Source organism: Excalfactoria chinensis, chromosome 6 (genome assembly GCF_039878825.1).
Source record: "Excalfactoria chinensis isolate bCotChi1 chromosome 6, bCotChi1.hap2, whole genome shotgun sequence".
NCBI classification, from domain to species: domain Eukaryota; kingdom Metazoa; phylum Chordata; class Aves; order Galliformes; family Phasianidae; genus Excalfactoria; species Excalfactoria chinensis.
Window position 1 is genome coordinate 2,281,433 of NC_092830.1, and position 17,750 is coordinate 2,299,182.

At 48.8% G+C, this 17,750-nt stretch overlaps 1 protein-coding gene across 1 annotated transcript in view; it reads right to left on the minus strand.

The window, feature by feature from the left end:
- Positions 1-6,569, minus strand: part of PRKG1 (protein kinase cGMP-dependent 1) — a 369,156-nt gene extending 362,587 nt beyond the window's left edge. The window contains exon 1 of the mRNA XM_072340911.1: positions 6,186-6,569. Within this exon, the coding sequence (XP_072197012.1) occupies positions 6,186-6,451 (266 nt within the window). The 5' untranslated portion in view covers positions 6,452-6,569. The remainder of the gene's footprint in view (positions 1-6,185) is intronic.
- Positions 6,570-17,750: the final 11,181 nt, after the last annotated feature.

A 17,750-nucleotide genomic window follows, 5' to 3' on the forward strand; every position in this document is an offset into this window, starting at 1 on the left:
GACCCACCTTCCTGGTCTTTCACTGTTGCACTGGTGGAGATGCCCCTCATTTAGAGACTCCATGACCCTGTAACTTTTATGGGAACATCTCTGTGTGAGCAGAACTAAAAGGAAACTGCAGAAAGAAAGGGCAAATCACACAGGGCAGAGCTGTGCAGCATGGCATTTCTCTGCTGCATTTCCTTGTCCCGGCTTAGAAGTCTCACAAGTAGGAAGGAGGCACTGCAGGTTTTGAGGCTAATCACACAGAACCCTAAAATCATAGAAAAACAGGATATACCCAACTGGAAGGGGCCCATAAGGGACAGAGTCCAACTCTGGGCTCTGCACAGCACCACCCAAACCCTGTGTCTAAGAGTGATGCCCAACACTCCTTGAGCTCTGGCAGTGCTGGGCACAACAAACCCAGGGCCCTTGGCTGCCCCACACACACCTTGCCCTCCAGGCCCTTCCAACCATCCTCCTTTGGATGCACTCTGATAGGTTTATGTCCACCTATGGACAACTCCTCTCCCTTCAGTGTACTTCACCATCTCTGCAAGGTGCAAAGAGCCCATGGCAAGGCATGTGCAATGCCTGCTGCACACAAGGGAGGTGAGGCCTGTAGGTATGGTCTGTGCTGAATGCACGCAGCCCAGCTACCCAAATCAGCCCCTTCCCCTCTACTGTGGAGAACAAGCTCAGGTCTTTCATGCAGAGACTAAATTGCGCAGAAGGTCTTTCCATGTCAGTAAATTCTGAAATCCCCACTCTAATCCTGCAGCATGTGTTGTATTTGTCTTCCAGGAGCTGTGCCACGTTGTTTATCTGTGGTTTTCTTCCTCCAGTCATCTTCCCAGACACCACTGCCCTCCAGTGATAAGTGCTGGGAGATGAAAAGCAGGAATGCCTCTCTTGGAGACACTGCTTTCTTACTGCCATCGCGGGCAGAAGAAAGCAGCTTTCCAGTTCTTTCACCAGAACCGCTCACTGCCATGCTGCAGCCTCTGATCCACCCCAGCCCAACTGGGAGCTGCTCCCTGCAGAAAGAAAAGCTTTTCTAACCATCAGCAATGCATGCAAACTTCAGCTTGCACACGAAGTCGTGCAGAGGATTTGGCTGTATTTGTTTGGTATCTCAGCACATCAGGTGAAGAAATGATCTCCAGTCATCAGTCCCGATTTCATGTACTGCAGAGCGTAAGTGAGCAAACGCTCATCTGGGGCCAATCTCCTGCGTGTGAAACATTAAGGAGTTCAAAGAAATTAGTGGCAATATCACAGGCATAAATATCACCTAATGGGAAGTAGAATTACAAGATTCTGAGCCAGATCCCTCGTTAGAAACATATACATATATATATATAATATATATATAATTTCCACCCCAAAGAACACAAAGCAGTATCACTCCAAATCACCATCCTGTTGGGCTTGCCAGAATCAGTCACAGCCTTGTACCCTGCTACTGCAACCAAATGTCAAACAACATATGATAAAGCTTAGCTACATCTTTAGCTCATATTTTGCTACCACATCTAACTCACACATCACTGTGCATCGGGAATGCTTGGATGTCACAGTCACCTGCAGCTACCCATAACATACCTCCCTTAAAAGTTCTGCCCTGTAAAATGTATAAAGGTTTCCAAGCAGGGGAGGGATCAGAGAGCTGTGCTTCAGTGCACGTAGCATATTCTTCACATTTTGATGGACAACTGTAGTGACCCTTTAAGAGATGTAGCAGCATCTCTTGGGAGGGAAAATGAGACAGGCTTGCTTCATTATGACCCTCAGAGCTCAGTGTCTTAGGGCAAGTTGTATTCTAGGACTAGATGCTCTGACCAATGTTTAAACCAACTGAAAGAGAATGCGGGTTGGAGAGGTCCTTTCTTGCCCCTCTACCACCCACTCTTCCCACCTCTCAGTGTCCAAAGCCTTCCCCAGAGGCCACGCTGAAGCAGGGGCAGCATGGAGTTTTGCACAGCACTTGGGTTTTGTCTCAAGTATGGGTTTAAGCCAGAAGATAAGCATCATTATTTGTGATGGCAAACACTGGCAGACAGGTTTGGAGAATCCAAGTTGCTGCACCACGTGCAACCCTGAGCACATCCACCCTCTCTCCAGCTCTTTCAGCATCTCCATTGTGCCTCCTTCATGACTGCAGGGTTGTATTAATCACTGAACAACCGCAAGCAAAACATAAAACAACACCAACAACAAACTGGAAAAAACAAAGGGAAAAAAATCAGAAGGCTGTAGTAGTCCTCACCATTTCCAGCTGGGAGGTCATGGCACCGGGTAGACTCCTGAAGGAGCTCATGCCAACCCTGCTCCATTATTTTCCAAGACCTCCATCAGCCCCTCTGGCAGCTGAGCACATACCCCGGGAAGGCTTTTTCCCAAGTTTCTCATTAGGAAAGCAGCAAGGAGGGACTTGCAGGGTTATTTTAGTCCTTCTTCTCATTTCATGTTGACGCACTTTGTCACCCTTGAGATTTTCGCTGCAGAATTACCTTTTCCATAGTATGGCCTGGAGTTCTGAGAAAAAGTGACATTGCTGTGAGCAAAGAAAAGCCAAACAAAGAACTGCTGTGGCCAAGCAGTCTGCAAAACTGAAATGAGACCCAGATCCTTTTCTCCTCAATACCCGGACTGACCTCCAGCGACAGCCATGAGATGCAAGAAGAACAGCACAGCCCTTTTTATATCTTTAAAACGAGCTCACATCAACTATCATCTCACCCGAGAGAGCAGCTCTGGTTTCACAGTTCATATGTAATCCCATTTTGGGGATTTGTGACCAAAGCAGGAAAATCCTGCTGTAAGGTGTGCTGTAGGATTGCATCCCATTGGCAAGGCTTCAGTAAAAAATACCCAGACAATTAAAACATGGGGCTCCATAGTTTTCAATTTGGCTACCCTGCCCCTCCCCTCCCTTCACCGACGGGAAGCAGTAGCTCGAAGCCCATTAAAAATTCAACAACAGGAAATAGTTTCTATTGATTAGCTGTGAACACTTGCTTCTCATACTCCCTCTCAAACTCTTCTGCCTCTTTCTCTCTCTTTGACCCAGGCATCCCCAGGGACCTGATGCCTTGTGCCACCAAACACCCCTGGATGGATGTGCCACCCCAACACCTGGTGTGCTGTCAGACCAAGGGAAGACTGCCCAAAGCCCAGCTCCAACCCCTGCTGCTACTTTGCAATGCTATCTGGCTGTCTGCAGGTTAAACAGTGTTTGGTCAAACTTTCCCCCTTTGGATTTTCCTCTCTTTGGGCCAGCAATGAGCTAAGGATGCTAAAAGCAACACGAGTGCCTGGAGCATTAGCTCTCGCTGGATATATGCTAATATCATCGAATCCAATAAAATTCCCTCAGATTAATCAAATAAATTCCTTCCCTGCCAATCAACCGGTGCTGAAACATCCCAGGAATGTGCTGCCACAGCACTCTGGACGGAAGCAGATTGGCAATGGATAAATGAGGGAAAAAGAGGCATTTTTCGGGTGGTTTAGATTAAACACACACTACAATTCCTCACCCCCACTGCTGCACAGTAACAGGAGGATACTCCGGTTACAGGAGCAACCTCAGCTGCTGTGTGGGACAGCCCTCGTGTTGCTGGTTCTGAGCTGTCCCACTCTTCCCTGCCATGTGGTCGCTGCCCTGCTGACCTCAACATTAACATCCATGAAATGAGCTGATTGTGCCACAGCCACCACCAAGCTCCAGCTCAAGAGGACCCACTCGACCTCCCTGTATGGTGGGAGATGTGCTCCGGCAGCAGCACACCGTCCTACACCTGCAGGAAAGGAGAAAGGGGCAGAAGCAAGAGATTCCTACCAGGATCACACCAAGAACAGACCCAGTGTGAGGGCTGTGCGAGGGATGAGAGCGTGCCAAATCCCAGCTTCTTACACAAAACCTTGGTCCCCACTGCCATCTTGTGGCAAACACTTCCTGAAAGGAAGATAATTCCCAAAACCAAAGGGAGAAAAGTCCAGTCGTTGAAGAAGAGAAGTTTGCAGGCACAGCAAGCGTGAGTGGAAGAGTCACTGGGAGCAGGCTGGGATCTGCTCCCTTCAAAGATGCCTTGAACTGACACAGAAGGACAGACAGACAGCACTGTTCAGCCCAAGGATGTGGAGCACAGACATGTGCACAACAGTGCCACAGCCCTGGCACACATGTACCCATGCACAGGGGCTTACTGGCTGCTTCCAAATATGTAGCAGCTCCCAAAGCAGTGCAGCATTAGTTCAGATGGAGCTTATCAACTGCAACAAGCAGCAGTAAGCTGGAATTAAGCATTGCCTCTCCAAATTAGAGAACACCTTTTGAGGCATTTACCCAGAGGACAGTTCAGAGGTCACACCCATCTCTCATGCAGCACGAAGCATCTCCAGGTGCTGAGCACGCAGAGGAGCAACCCTGGGACACCTCACTGTGGGGAGCAGGCAGCTCCCCCACTGCCCCTATCACACCTGCAGTTGCATCCAGTGCTTGTGCTCAGAGCATTGCTGCTGGGTTCCCTCCTCACCCCCAGCACCTGCCAGAAGCTGGCTTGGCGTGGTGCAAGCACTCAGCACACCCGTACAGACAGAATCATTCACAGGGGTCTCCTCTCTATGCACACATCTCTCTGAGCAATAACGCAGCAAGAAAACAACAGGAAAGACCTGTATTCTGAAAAACAGGCACAACTCTGATTGTTATCAGAACTGTGCTGTACAGTCATAGAAACGCTCTGCCTTCTTCAATTAAAGCTCAGGCAATTTAGTGCTTGGGGGGAATAACAGCATGAGAGCACCCAAACAATAGACAGCCCCTCTTTCAGCACCTTCTGTTCTCGCTGCCCCTCCTTCAGCCCACATCTGTAGCACATTATGGGGACAGGCTGCAGGGCACACTACTGCAGCTGCATAGACACAGCCATAGCTTCCTACTTCCAGCCAGGATTTACCCCCTTTTTGGAGTTTCTGTGTCCCCTTTACCAGTTCTAACTTCTTGGGAGTATGAAGCACTGGTATGTGCCGCAGACCGTCTCGCCATAAATAGAATGTATCGCACTGCGGATCAATGTGTGTTTATCTTCAGAGATTACAAAGCACTTGGAGGCCGATGCCAGGCCAGGGTGAGAAGGTTTCTGCTGGCACCACTCTGCAGTCAGTGCCCGAAAGGAGGAGATGGCTCCAGACATCACATCGAGGTGGGGACAGGAGATCTCTGCTGGGCTTTAGCAGCACACTGTGCTTCTCAAAGCTCCTGCAGATCTGAGCCAGGCAGGAGGCATGGGAGATGAGGGCAGGTTGGGGCACACTAGGGCACACGCAACATTGCACTGTGGCAATGAGATGGGAGAGGAATAAAGCAGACCTTCCTTGTCACTAATTTCACTTTAAACTTTTAACCCAAGTGCCATCCCAAGGCGGTGGGGCTGGTTCTGTGGACATGGGTGCCCAGTGCGGTGCTGGGGGTGCCAACCCGGGAGCACTGCAGGGAGAGGTCTTGAGCGAGGCAGGGACTGTGGGTGCTGTATGGCCAGATGCAGGGGTTGGATCTGGGGAGAGTGAAGGGAACGGGGAAAGGGAATCCCTGTCTGCTGTGGGGCAGGATCAATGCCTCTGGCAGGGGGTGAGAAGGGATGCGCTTAGCTGGGGCAGAGGTGAACAGAGTGCTTTGCTCGGTCTTATTCAGTTACACAGTCACACAGTCAGGGGAAAAAAAATAAATAAATAAAAGAAGAAGAAGAAGGAAAAAAAAGTCCCAACCCAAACCAACCGCTCCTGATGCGTCTTTGAAGAAGCGCGGTGAGCCGGGGCACAGCTCTCTGCCCCGCTTACTGGCGGCAAGGTGCGCTCTGCGCGGAGGAGAGGTGCGCGCTGCCCCGGCCGCGCCGAGCGGGCTTTGGCGGAGCGGGGACGCGGCCGGGGATGCTCGGGGCGCCGCAGGAAGGGCCGCGTTCCGCCCGCAACTTTCCCGCACGTCCCCGGGGATGCTGTCGGGCGCCGCTTCCCCTTTTTCCCACAGCACCGCGACGCTCAACCCGACCCTTCCCAGCCCCCAAGCCCCCAAAAAAGCTTCCTTATGGGCGCGGGGCGCGTTTGGGAACGGACGGGCGCGAGGAACAGGAACGGGGCGGTAGCGCCGCGGGAGCCAAAGTTCTCCCCCAGCCCCGAGGGGTCCCGCTACCCCGCCCTACCTCTCAGCCTTGGTGAACTTGCGGAAGGCCTGGCGGAGGTCGTGGAAGGAGCGGTAGGTCTGCGGCTCGGCCGAGATGCCCTGCGCCCGCGTGGTGCGGGGCCCGATGTGCGGGCTGGGGGCCGGCAGCACCGAGTGGCATTTGTGCAGGCGGCGGCGGAGCTCCTGAATCTCTTCGTCCTTCTCGCCCAGGCGCCGCTCCAGCTCCCTGATGCGCTCTTCCTTGAGCAGCAGCAGCTTGGTGAAGTCCCCTTCCAGCTCGCTCATGGTGGGGCTGCGCCGCTCGCATGGAGGGGGCACGGGGGCGGCTCTGCCCGCCCCGCTCACGGCCGCCGGCCCCGCATCGCCCGGCACCGGGCGGGGAGCGGCAGGGAGAGGCGGAGGGAGAAGAAGGGGGACCCGAAAAAAAAGCGAAGAAAAAGGGAAAAAGCTTTTGTGCCACTCCGCGAGGCTGGGATCCTGGAAATAGCAACAATTACCATGTGATCGCGGGGTGACGCAGCTCCTTGTAACTGGAGCCGAAGACTTGGGATTCAAACAAGAACACTTCATAAATATTAAATCGCCGCCCGCTAATGAGCCACGTGGAGCCCCGGCACCGCCCTCCCGGCACCCCCTCGTCTCCTCCTGGGTACCCGGCACCGCACCCGCAGCCCTTCCTACGGTGCCCCCTCTCCACCCCAGCCACCCCCATCCCACCTCCGACCCCACAAGTGTCCCCCGATCACCGCGGGGTATTTCCATCCTTCCCCGAGGTCAACACGCATCCTTCTCCTCAGCCCCCACTTCCCTCCGGGTAACCCCATCCCACCCTTCGCGGGCACCCACGTTCCTCACCGACGGACACCCCAAGTCCCATCGGGGCTCCCCATGTCCCACCCCACGCTGGTGCCCCAAGGCGCGGAGCCCATCACAGAGCGCGGGGCGAAGGCTGCGGGCAGCCCGGGAGCGCGGGGGGGAGCGGCTGCGCACGACGAGCCCGAGGTCAGCGGGGAAGGCAATTAGCGGCCTCCCTGTTAATGAGCTGGGGCCGGGGGCTGTTTTCCCACTTTGGGGTTTGTTCCCTCAGCCTTCACGCGCAGTATATGCCCGTCCTGGGGTCGCAGTGGCTCCTGGGTCCCATCCGCAGCCCGGAGCATCCCTGGGTCGGGCCGGGGTGAGCCGGGGGTTTGCGTCGGGGGGAGCTGTAGGAAGGGAACGAGAAAAGTTGAGCGCGTTCGGCTCATCGGCAGGCAGCTAGCGCCATCTGGTGCCGGGAAGCGCCGTGCTGCGCGGGGCAGGCGGACCGACGGACAGAGCGAGCCTTCCCTCTGTTTCAGGAGGAGGGTGTTTAGGAGTGCAGGAACACCTCTAGGACCTGGCAAAAGTAACTGCTGCCGAGGAACGGGGAAGAGAAGTGCCCGAAGGTGCGCGCAGACACCGAAGTTACATCGCGCCGCTGTCAGCCGATGCTTGTCAGGGCTGTGCTGTAAACACAGCTTGCTGCGACTTTCCAGTGCTGCCTGCACAACTCGACCTCAAGCAGAAAGCAGGAACTTGATGAATGCTGGAATAACCACGGTGCAAAGAAAGGCCATAAGGCAGTTTTAATCAGAGATGGAGGTGGATGTGTATGTTGTAGGAAATGTCCCATTTTCCTTTACACGTGGATGCAGAAGACACACAGCTGTGCCAAGCATGCTACAAATTAAGTGTAAGTATGTATGTACTGCCAGTAATGGCAATGGCTGAGGCCTTGCCATTGCCACCACACACTGACAGGCTCACTTCTGCATTGTTGATCCCAAATCAGCATTGTTTCAGTTAAAGAAGGACAGGGCAGCAAAGCAGGTCTTGTCATCTCAGTTTCAAGCGTAGCACATGGTCAGTACTACTAACCCAGCCATCTCTGGCTGCTTTGGAGCTGCAGAAGCAGCAGCACATATAGTGATCCACTTTGGACTATAAGGACTATACATACAACACAGACACAGATTTAGGTATTTGCAGATAATACCAAGAGCAGAGATTGAATCAGCTATTTCACCACGAGCCTTTGTAGCACTCCATCCCTCCCCGCCACCCAACGCTGCCCCATCCCAGCCCCTGCCAGGAAGCAGCCTGGCACCTGGCCACTCCTAAGCTACCCATAGACAGACAGCTTCCAAAAAGCACTGAGATAGCTCACAGCATGAGCCAAAGGCCAGGCCTCCTGCTTGGCTTCAGCCCTCCAACATTCCCGGCAGAGCCCAGGTGGGAGCCAGGGATGCCCGCAGGGCTGGGGATGCAGTGCTGGAGCCTGATCTCATGGAAGAGCTTGGGTTCATGCTACCCCGTGTCCCCTGTTCCTTGCTGTAGGCAGCAGCAAAGCCCCTTGGCAGCAGCTGTCAGCACACAGCAATGTGAGCACACCAGCCATTGAACAGGAAGGATCAGCTCCTTCATTTGTCATGGCAGGCCCCTTGACACAGTCAGATCACAGACATTACTCAGCCCGCAGCTGTAATTTCCCCACCATGGCTGTGCCAGCAGCCCTCGGTGAGCTCTGACAGGACACTGAGCTGCAGCCTGGATTCATGAGATCAATGGCTTTTATTCCCATCCTGAAGGCTCTTCTGGCTCCACGGCCCAGCCACTGCCTGAGCCCTGCAGCAAGGCTGGAGGTCATGCGAAGCCATGCGGGGACAGCAGTTTTTGCATTTCACATACACAAAAAGGAAAATTATATATATAAAACAACAAAATTATCTCCACAATGAAAAGCTCTGCTGCATGCTGCCCCGGCTGATGCTGCTTGGGCATTTCCATAGGGCTGCGTGGATGTTTCTTCTCCTGTTTAAAGGCAAGCCATCACACTTCCAGCAGCAGTGCTGCTCCCAGGGCCAGAGGAAGCCATCTGGGTCATCAAAATGCAGGATTTGGGCTATAACATTTAATCTGCTCATAGTTTCGTTTTGCAGAAATCCATCATCCATATTTAGAGACTCTGAGCACGTACACCTGCATTCCTGCGGGTTGTCCTGTGCTGCCCCAGAAAGGGTTCCCTCCCTGCAGCTGTGGCTCATTAGGCTGTACCGTTGCTCCTGTGCTGCACACAAGTGTCTGCAAAACTTTGGGTGGGCAGAAAAATGAATGGATCACAAAAGGCACAGAGTTTTCTGAACTATATGGTTTTTTCTATAAATGCACATTTTAAAACGCATTAAAAAAAAAAAAATTGAAAACAATGATAGGATTGATAACAAAAATCCCTTCACCTTGCAAGGAAGCATAGGATCGTAGAATGGCTTGGGATGGAAGGAACCTTAAAGCCACCCAGATCCAACCTCTGCTGTGGGCTGCTTGCTCCCACCAAACCAGGCTGCCCAGGGCCCCATCCAGCCTGGCCCTGAGCACCTCCAACAAGATGCAGAGCATTTCACCTTCTCATGGCTCTCACCTTGACTGCTAACAGATAAGTCAGAAACAAGACAAAAAACAAGACTTCTCATGGTAGGAAAGTCTTTGCGATTACCTTTAAGTATTATTTGTTTTTTTTGAAAGAGAAGCAAATGATCCTCTGTGAAGCGAGCTGACATACAGAGTAGATACATTTCCCCAGAATGAGAAATAAGGAGTTGTTATTGTTATTACTACTGGCATTAGTACGGTGAAATGGGGTCTGACAGGGAAATATTCCAGACTAACAGCTACAGATGCCAGGCTGTAACATCCTGATGGCTCATTCTTCAGAAAGAAAGCATCGCATTAAGAAGAATTAAGCTCTTGATAAAACAGCTGCTCCAAGGTTGGTGATGGGAAATGACACGAGTGACCTGATTCCAACTTCCTGTAATGCTTCACTGTGCTGAGAACTCACGGTGTCCTTCATGAGTTAACCAGGGGGGTTCCAGATGAACTCTGAGCCATTTTCCATCCTGCTTTATCAGAGGGGCTCTTTGCTTCTGGGAGAGTGCAGTTCTTACAGGAGAGGGACCCCCTGCTCTGACATGAGCTACTATGAACCTGCTACGTAGTTTCTTAAGAAGATAAGCGGCTACAGACAGAAAACTCATGATTTCTGCTTAAAATATAATTGTAGATCCTTGTCCTCTCATTGCATAGTGATGCTCAAGACATAGTGGGGGGGCAACCAGCCCACGGCAGGGGTTGAGACTGGATGGGCACTAAGGTCCCTTCCATGGCCTGTCATTCCACGATTCTATGGTCTCATCGGTGACACAAGTACACCCATCAAACAAGAGACAGGACAGACTGAAGGCTTTAGGATCTTTTCAGGGAAGTAACTTTAGGCCCCCACCTCACAGTCCCTCAGCCTGGGGCCGAAGGCACTTCCAGACACACCACACAGCTGCCGGCAGCCTTTACAAATATATTAAGCCACTCAAGGTCTATTTGGAGATCAACATGTCTCTGTAAAATGCTCAGCATCTCATCTGTGACAAATCAAAAAGGCTTTCTGCTCCTTGCTGTCATTCTCAAGTGCCAAAATAAAAGCAGTGCGCTTAGCCCGACAACTGATGGTTATCTTGGGAAAATGACACCAGGCAAAGGGCTGCTCTTCTGAGCACCACTCCAAGTTTATATCCGGTTGGCTCCAAAAGCTGGCCACATTATGGCTGAGGCTGTCTGGGGGAATCTGCTTTCAGGAGTAATCCATCTTTGCCTTTCTGAGTTCTGCTAATCCGCTGCCTTTGAGCGTAACGCCAGAGATGATAACTCGAGCACAAACAGCAAGGAAATCACTCAAGATGTCAAAACTGTCACTTTAAAGTCAGGTCCGCAGGGCCCTTCATCAATGAGGCCATTTGTAGCCCAACAGTGGGGCAGTGCTGTCATTAACTCCACTGTTGGTTATTATTATTCCTGTATTACTTGGCGCTCGACCTACGCCTTTCCTAAAACACAATATGAATTTCAACCACTGCACCAAGAATTTCTGACACGATGAGGCTGGCTGCTGCCCTGCCCTGTGGCATCCATCACAGTTTACTTACTTTCAGCAAAACCTTGCACAGAACACCCTGTAGCTTCCTATTCTTAATCTGGATTTCTGCAATATTTTTAACAGCAACGCAACTTCCCAACAGAGCCATCAATATCAGCTTTAGCCTGTGAGTACTTAGCACACTGAATCTTGCATATAGCCTGAGTACATCGTTGTCATGATCTGCCAGCATTGTCTGGTTTTCACGTCAAGCCCAAAGCTATATTCATGACTTTTTTTTTTTTTCTTATGCTTTCTGTTAAAGATGAAAACAGAAATGCAGCAAGAGGCACCTTTAGCTGTGGGAGCATTTGCAGTACGGACCAGCTCAGCGCATTGAGCAAGACTAACAAAACCAGATGTGCTTAATATAAATTAATATTTTTCCTCTGGTGGATTTGTTCTGCATTTGAGCACTTAACGCATCACCAGTTTCCCACGTCAGAGCCCTAGATCAGCTAGGTAAGCACACTTCACTCCCATGGACAGCCTTGTTCATCAGGGAACAGTTAATGCTGTTTTTTTCAAAGGAAAAGGACAGCAGAGATTTACTATTTGAAGTCACCGTTTACCATCCAGATCAAGAACCTGTTTCTGCAAATATTAAGAAGAAAACTAAGGTGGTTGAACCCGAGGTGATGAATCCTCTTCATCCCACTCTCCAGCAAGATCAGGGCCCGTTAAATACAATCTTGGGTTCACAGAGCTGACTCCGAATGACTTCAGTGCCTTAGCAGGCATCTTTTCTACTTGTAAATGAACTCTCCTCACATTTTACTTGTATTATATACACATGTATTTACACTGTAGCAAATTCTATCACATATCTCTTTGAAGTACATGAAACCAGAGTGGGTGACCATACACTGGAAGATAAATATGCTGCCTAACACCTGTTTTATGTGAAGCTTGTAAAAAGGGCACTGCTAAAGTCCTTCTCCTGGTAGCCATAAAAGTGTGTGTTTGGCAGAAGGGACCAAAATGCAAGATGTCCCTACTGCTGACACTGTGGTCACACAGCAAAGGTTACTGAGTGTTACTTGCAGGATTTTTGATGCTGCATCACCCGCAGCACCACAGCTCTGCTGCCTCACACAGCCTCATGCTTTTCAGAAGTAGCTTACATGCACCTGAGGTACTCTCCAAGTCTAAAAACCTCTTGTTTTAGTTAAAAATCAAAGTGCATTTGCATAGGGACATGCACTTAATGCCATCAGTCTTGCCAGCCCCTCTGCACTCACATTTTAACATGATTTAGTGCCAACAGAGTCTCAGCAGTGCTGCATATTCAGAAACAAACCACGATCTCTGCAGAGTTTTGTACTTACAGCTGATTTGTGCTGTGTGATTTAAGCCCCATCTGACTGCACCAACCAACAGCTCTAAACTCTTCATCATAACTTCTTATTTGAGAGGAATGCGCTTGCAAGCATCCCATGTCCAAACAGCGAGGTCCCATTCTTCTGCCAGGTGGCTGCCCTGGAATAAATATCAAGAGAAGTAACCACTGTTAAATATCATCTCCATAGAAGGCTACTCATTTTTTCTACTCTGAGCAGAATATATAGACTTTTCTATATAGAAGACTCACATATGACCTTTGGGTTCAGCTTCCTGGGTTAGCAGCTCCAACTAAAGGCAGAAAACAAAAAGGCATGAGAACTGCTGATGGCATCAGGCAACAAGAAATTGGTCAAGTCACAGAATCCTGGGATGTCTAGTGGTTGAGCCATTCTGGAGTGCAGAGGTACTGCACAGCTGTAGGCAGGCAGGATTACTGCTCTTTAGCTTTTTTCTTCCCCTCCCAAGATAAAACCCTTCAGAAACATCACTCAGTACAGGGCTAAGAGGAAAACATCTGGTCTAAGTTCAATAAATTCATAGGCAGCTAAAAGTGGATCACTCCAATAGAAAATGAACAGTAGCTTTAGCAAGCACAGCCCGTTGTCATCCTCATATCTTGCAATTCTTTGCTGTGTGTATTTCCTGTTTCCATAACCAACATAATCACTCTTCTGGAGTTTGAAATCTGGCTGTATCATGGTAAGGGAGAAGCCTAGGGGTAAATGCAGTATAGCCCAGCGGTTCATTGAGGGCTGGCACCAAAACATAGTTTCAGTGCTGACACACAGTAGGTGAAGTTACTGAGTATCTTGGATATTTTTCCCATTTTGTGATTTGGGACATTCCTTCAGGGCCACTTTTAGAAACCCTGGGGACCTTCTGCAATTTCAAGATAAACACATTTATTTTCTGTGCTCTGTTTTATATATCCTCTCCATAGTCAACAGCATTAAAACTTCCATCTGACTTGAATTGAATGAGCCTGCTTACGTATAAAAAACAGTGCTATTTCTGGAATAGTATTACTTGTTGATTCCAGAAAAGGTAATAAAAAGGGAAAAGGGTTGTGGAGTGAGAGGAACGGAGAGCCAGACCCAAAGGGAAGCACATTCCCTGTGCAAGGCAGGCTGGCTTGGCACAACTCAAAACGCTTGCAAGAAAAGAAGCCTGGGGAGGGGAAAATAGAGTTGTAACCCCCATGCTGCACAGTGGATCATCAGATTGTTTGTCAGTACCTGCAAGGAGCCACAGCTCAGGTGGCCCACTGAACTCTCATGTTGTTGGTACACTAACAGAAGTACAAGCAAACTACAATATCTGTACATGCTGCTCTCTCATTTACATTGAAAAGATCTTAAGAAGTTGGCACAAGTGATATGAAAGCAATATCATCACTCTTCAGGTTGGTTACAGTTACTGGATTAATAGAAGTGTTCATTGTGGCTCACCCCTCCTACTAAGATGTTATTTCATAGGGAAATGCAGACATGTTTCCAGCACAGCAGAAATCCAGGTCAGTTCATCTGCACTCTCGGAGGGGCACAGAAGAAGATATCTACCCCTTTAAGGCATCACTGTGACAGTTCTCACCTGAAAGAGGTAGCAGTGAGCTTAAAAAATAAAATGAAAAACATCAAACCCAATAGGCAAAAACATAACTCTGAGGTCAACTTACATCTCTGTTTAAAAATACACACGTACCTGAGGACAGAACTCACACTTTGGTGCTGAGGATATGAATAAAATGACACCGCAGCTCTTGAGCTCTGACTTCATGACTTCCTTCATCTCAGGTTTCATCACATCCTTCCAAAGCAGAGGACAACCCACAGCTCTTTCTGGACTGGTAGTGCTGCATTAACGGGGCAGTGAGGTCTTTAGGAATTCCTGGCTGGTGACAAGTGAATACTATGTCCCCACTCCAACAACAGTAAGATTTAGCGCTCAATGTGCAAGAAGACTGCATTAAAAAGTTAGACTTCATCACTACTACACGCTGTGGAAGCTTTATCAATAAACAAAAAGGAGAGGGGGATGGGGATGGGGAAAGGGAGGATTTATAATCAAACAATTTTGACTAAGTGCAACGTTTCATCTAGAAATAGTCCCAGCAGCTGAGTCAACCCAAAGGAATTTCAGGTTTCTTCATTCCACAAGGGGAATTTAAAAATTTAAATAATAAAAAAAAACAAACCACCTAAGATACATACAATTATTCTAGCTGACCAAAAGTACATATTTCTTAGTTTGCTGGCTGAACCAAAGAGCAGTTTACCACCCAGCTCTGTCCTCGAGCTACAGCCTCCAGAGCACGGCTTTGTGAGTGGAACCGCATTGAATTCTTTTCATGATGAGTAAAGCAGAAGAGAGGCAAGCATGCTGCTGGCTGCCTTGGCTCTGCACTAACACCTTATAAAAACCTACACACGTCACCCAGAGCGCAGCAAATCCTAACACATTTTGGGACAAAGTCAGTACAGTTGGCCGCAGTTGTTCTTTAAATGCAGTTATTCCACTTGGAACCTCACAAAAGGTTCATGCTTCATCTACTTATGAAAGGCCTGGTGGTAGCCCACACGTTCAGAGGGGTGGTCCAGGACCCCCTCCTCCTTAGAGAGGCCCAATAGTCCCAATTGCTGATGGAAACTAGGAGCCATTTATCCTCAGACTGTCTTGTTGGACGTCAGGATGGTTCCAAGGCACATAGCAGTGACTGAGACTCCACAACTGATTTCAGCAATCCAAATGAACACTTCATTATCTGTGCAGGAGAAATTAAGTGCACAACCTACAGCAAAGAGATGGTGGTTACTGGACAATGAAGGAATCTATCAGGGACAGGGCATTTTTTTACTCCCTGTGTACTGGCATATTTTGGGGAGTTGAAGACCTTGTGCATCTCTCTTCTCTGAGGAAGAAACCCCTTTTTTTGTCCCCAGTCACCATTTTTCTTTAGTCCCATGAGGTTTCTTCTGTGAAATAGCTCTTACAATATGGACATCTAGATGAATTAACATTCATCAATACAACCAGAAGTCAATTACTGCTGATATTTTCTGATCATAAAACCATAGTTGCTGGTGAGCAAGGCATCACCGCGTACATTTTCTATTTCCACCCACAAGCTGTTCAGAGCTCCTTGAGCAGTCCCACAGGTAACACAAGTACCAACCATCACCATCACCATCCCCAAGAGATGTGGCACCTCTGTTCAAGATATGATGCTGTGGCAGCAGAAAATCTCTGGCAATGTTAGAAAGAAACCAAACAAACTACAAAGCTGTGGTTTTGATTTACATGCCATCTTATCACAAAACTGGCTCATAGAGAACATACAAATGGGAGTAAACTTTGAATTTACTTTGAGCAACAGATCTCTGGAGATCACTTTGAAAGCTATCACTTTACAACTCTAAAACCGTGTTGTCCTCTGATGAGAGGCCCACCCTGCTTGGGGGTGGGGGGAAAGCTGGTGCTTCCCCATCCTGCTCATCCCCACCACTGGCCCAGCTTCCCCATCTAATCTTTGCCTACCAAAGTCTGTTGCCACTGCTATCCCAAAATTAAAATAATAATAACAATTAAGTAGTCCACTTGCAGGGTTTCAGCACGCATGGGGAACTTTGCATTACTCCTTGCTTAGCAGGGGGCTGTACCAAACAAGTAGTAACAATAATAGTTTATTGCCGGGGATGGAGCATGGCTAAATCTGCACCCTTGTGACATCCAAGATATCTCCGTCGCTCCATAGAGCAGCTGAATGAATCCCCATTTAAATCTTTTTCTTTGTAAACTGCCAAAAGTTTATAGTCCCAGGGAGAATATTTGTTTATGATTCAGAATTTACACGCCTTGCTTGGCTGCACGGAATCCAAACATTTTTTTCCCCAGACACACAAATTAGTAATTAAAATATCTGTAACACGCCATTTCTAAACAATACCCAGGACTATGTATTATCACAAAACTCTTATTTGTTACTGAGCAGTGGAAAGACTTCAATAGTCACCAGATGTGAAAAGTTTTTTTGACAAGTTCAGCTGCTTTCAAAAGGGACTGGAAAAAGCATCACGCGACATAAATATAGCTTTGTCAGGAAGGGTATTTTGGCAACATGTCCCTAAACTTCTAAGCAGGGAGTTGGGGGAGCAAAATCCCACCCAGTGTAAGAGCAGAGCAAATTCAAGACCACCTCATGAAGTAGAATGTGTACAAGTTTATGGGGGCAAACAACATGTATCTTGAGGTTCCAAAGGGACTGGCTGATGCAGTTGCCAAGCCACTTTCTGTCATATTTGAAAAATATGCCTGTCAGATCAAGGTTTCTGGCGACTGGAAAAAGGGAAATATCACTCCCATTTTTAAGAAAGGGAGAAAGGAAGATCTGGGGAACTACAGGCTGCTGGGCCTCATGTCTGTGCCTGGGAATGCCATGGAGTGGATCCTTCTAGACAAGATGTTAACATACATACAAAACGTGGAGGTGATCTGAGACAGCCATCATAGCTTCACTAAGCGCAGATTGTGCCTGATTGTGGTGAACTTCTGTGATGGAGTAAGGGCAACAGTGTGCAAAGGAAGAGCAACTGATGTCATCTACTTAAACTTGTGCAAGGCCTTTGATGTGGTCCCACACCACATTCTTATCTCTAAATTGGAGAGATATGGATGTGAAGGCAAGACTTATTGTAGGGTAAGGAATGGTTTGAAGTTCACAGCCAGAGGGTTGTGGCCAATGGCTTTACATCCAAGTGGAAGCCAGCGATGAGTGGTAACATCACCCCAGGGTTCCTTCTTGGGATCAGTACTCTTTAGTGTCTTTATCAATGACACAAATGACTACACCCTCAGCAAGTGGTGATGACACCACTAGAGTAGTACAATTTACACAGTAGAAGAGAGAAATGTTATTCAGAGGGACCTGGACATGCTCAAGAATTGGGCCCACAAAATCAAATGAACTTTATCAAGGCCAGGTGCAAGGTGCTGCATATCTCACATATGCATATAGTCTGGGAGATGAACTCATTGAGAGCAGTCCTACAAAAAAGGATTTGGAGGGGTGGGAAGGGGCCATGATGGAAGAAAAGCTGGACATGAGCCAGCAAGCATACACTTGCAGCTTGGAAGGCCAACAGTAATCTGGGCTACAACAAAAGAAAGATGACAAGCAAGGGGAGGGAGGTGATTGTCCCCATCTGCTCTACCCCTGTGGGGCTCCACATGGAGTACTGCATCCAAGTCTGAGGCACACAG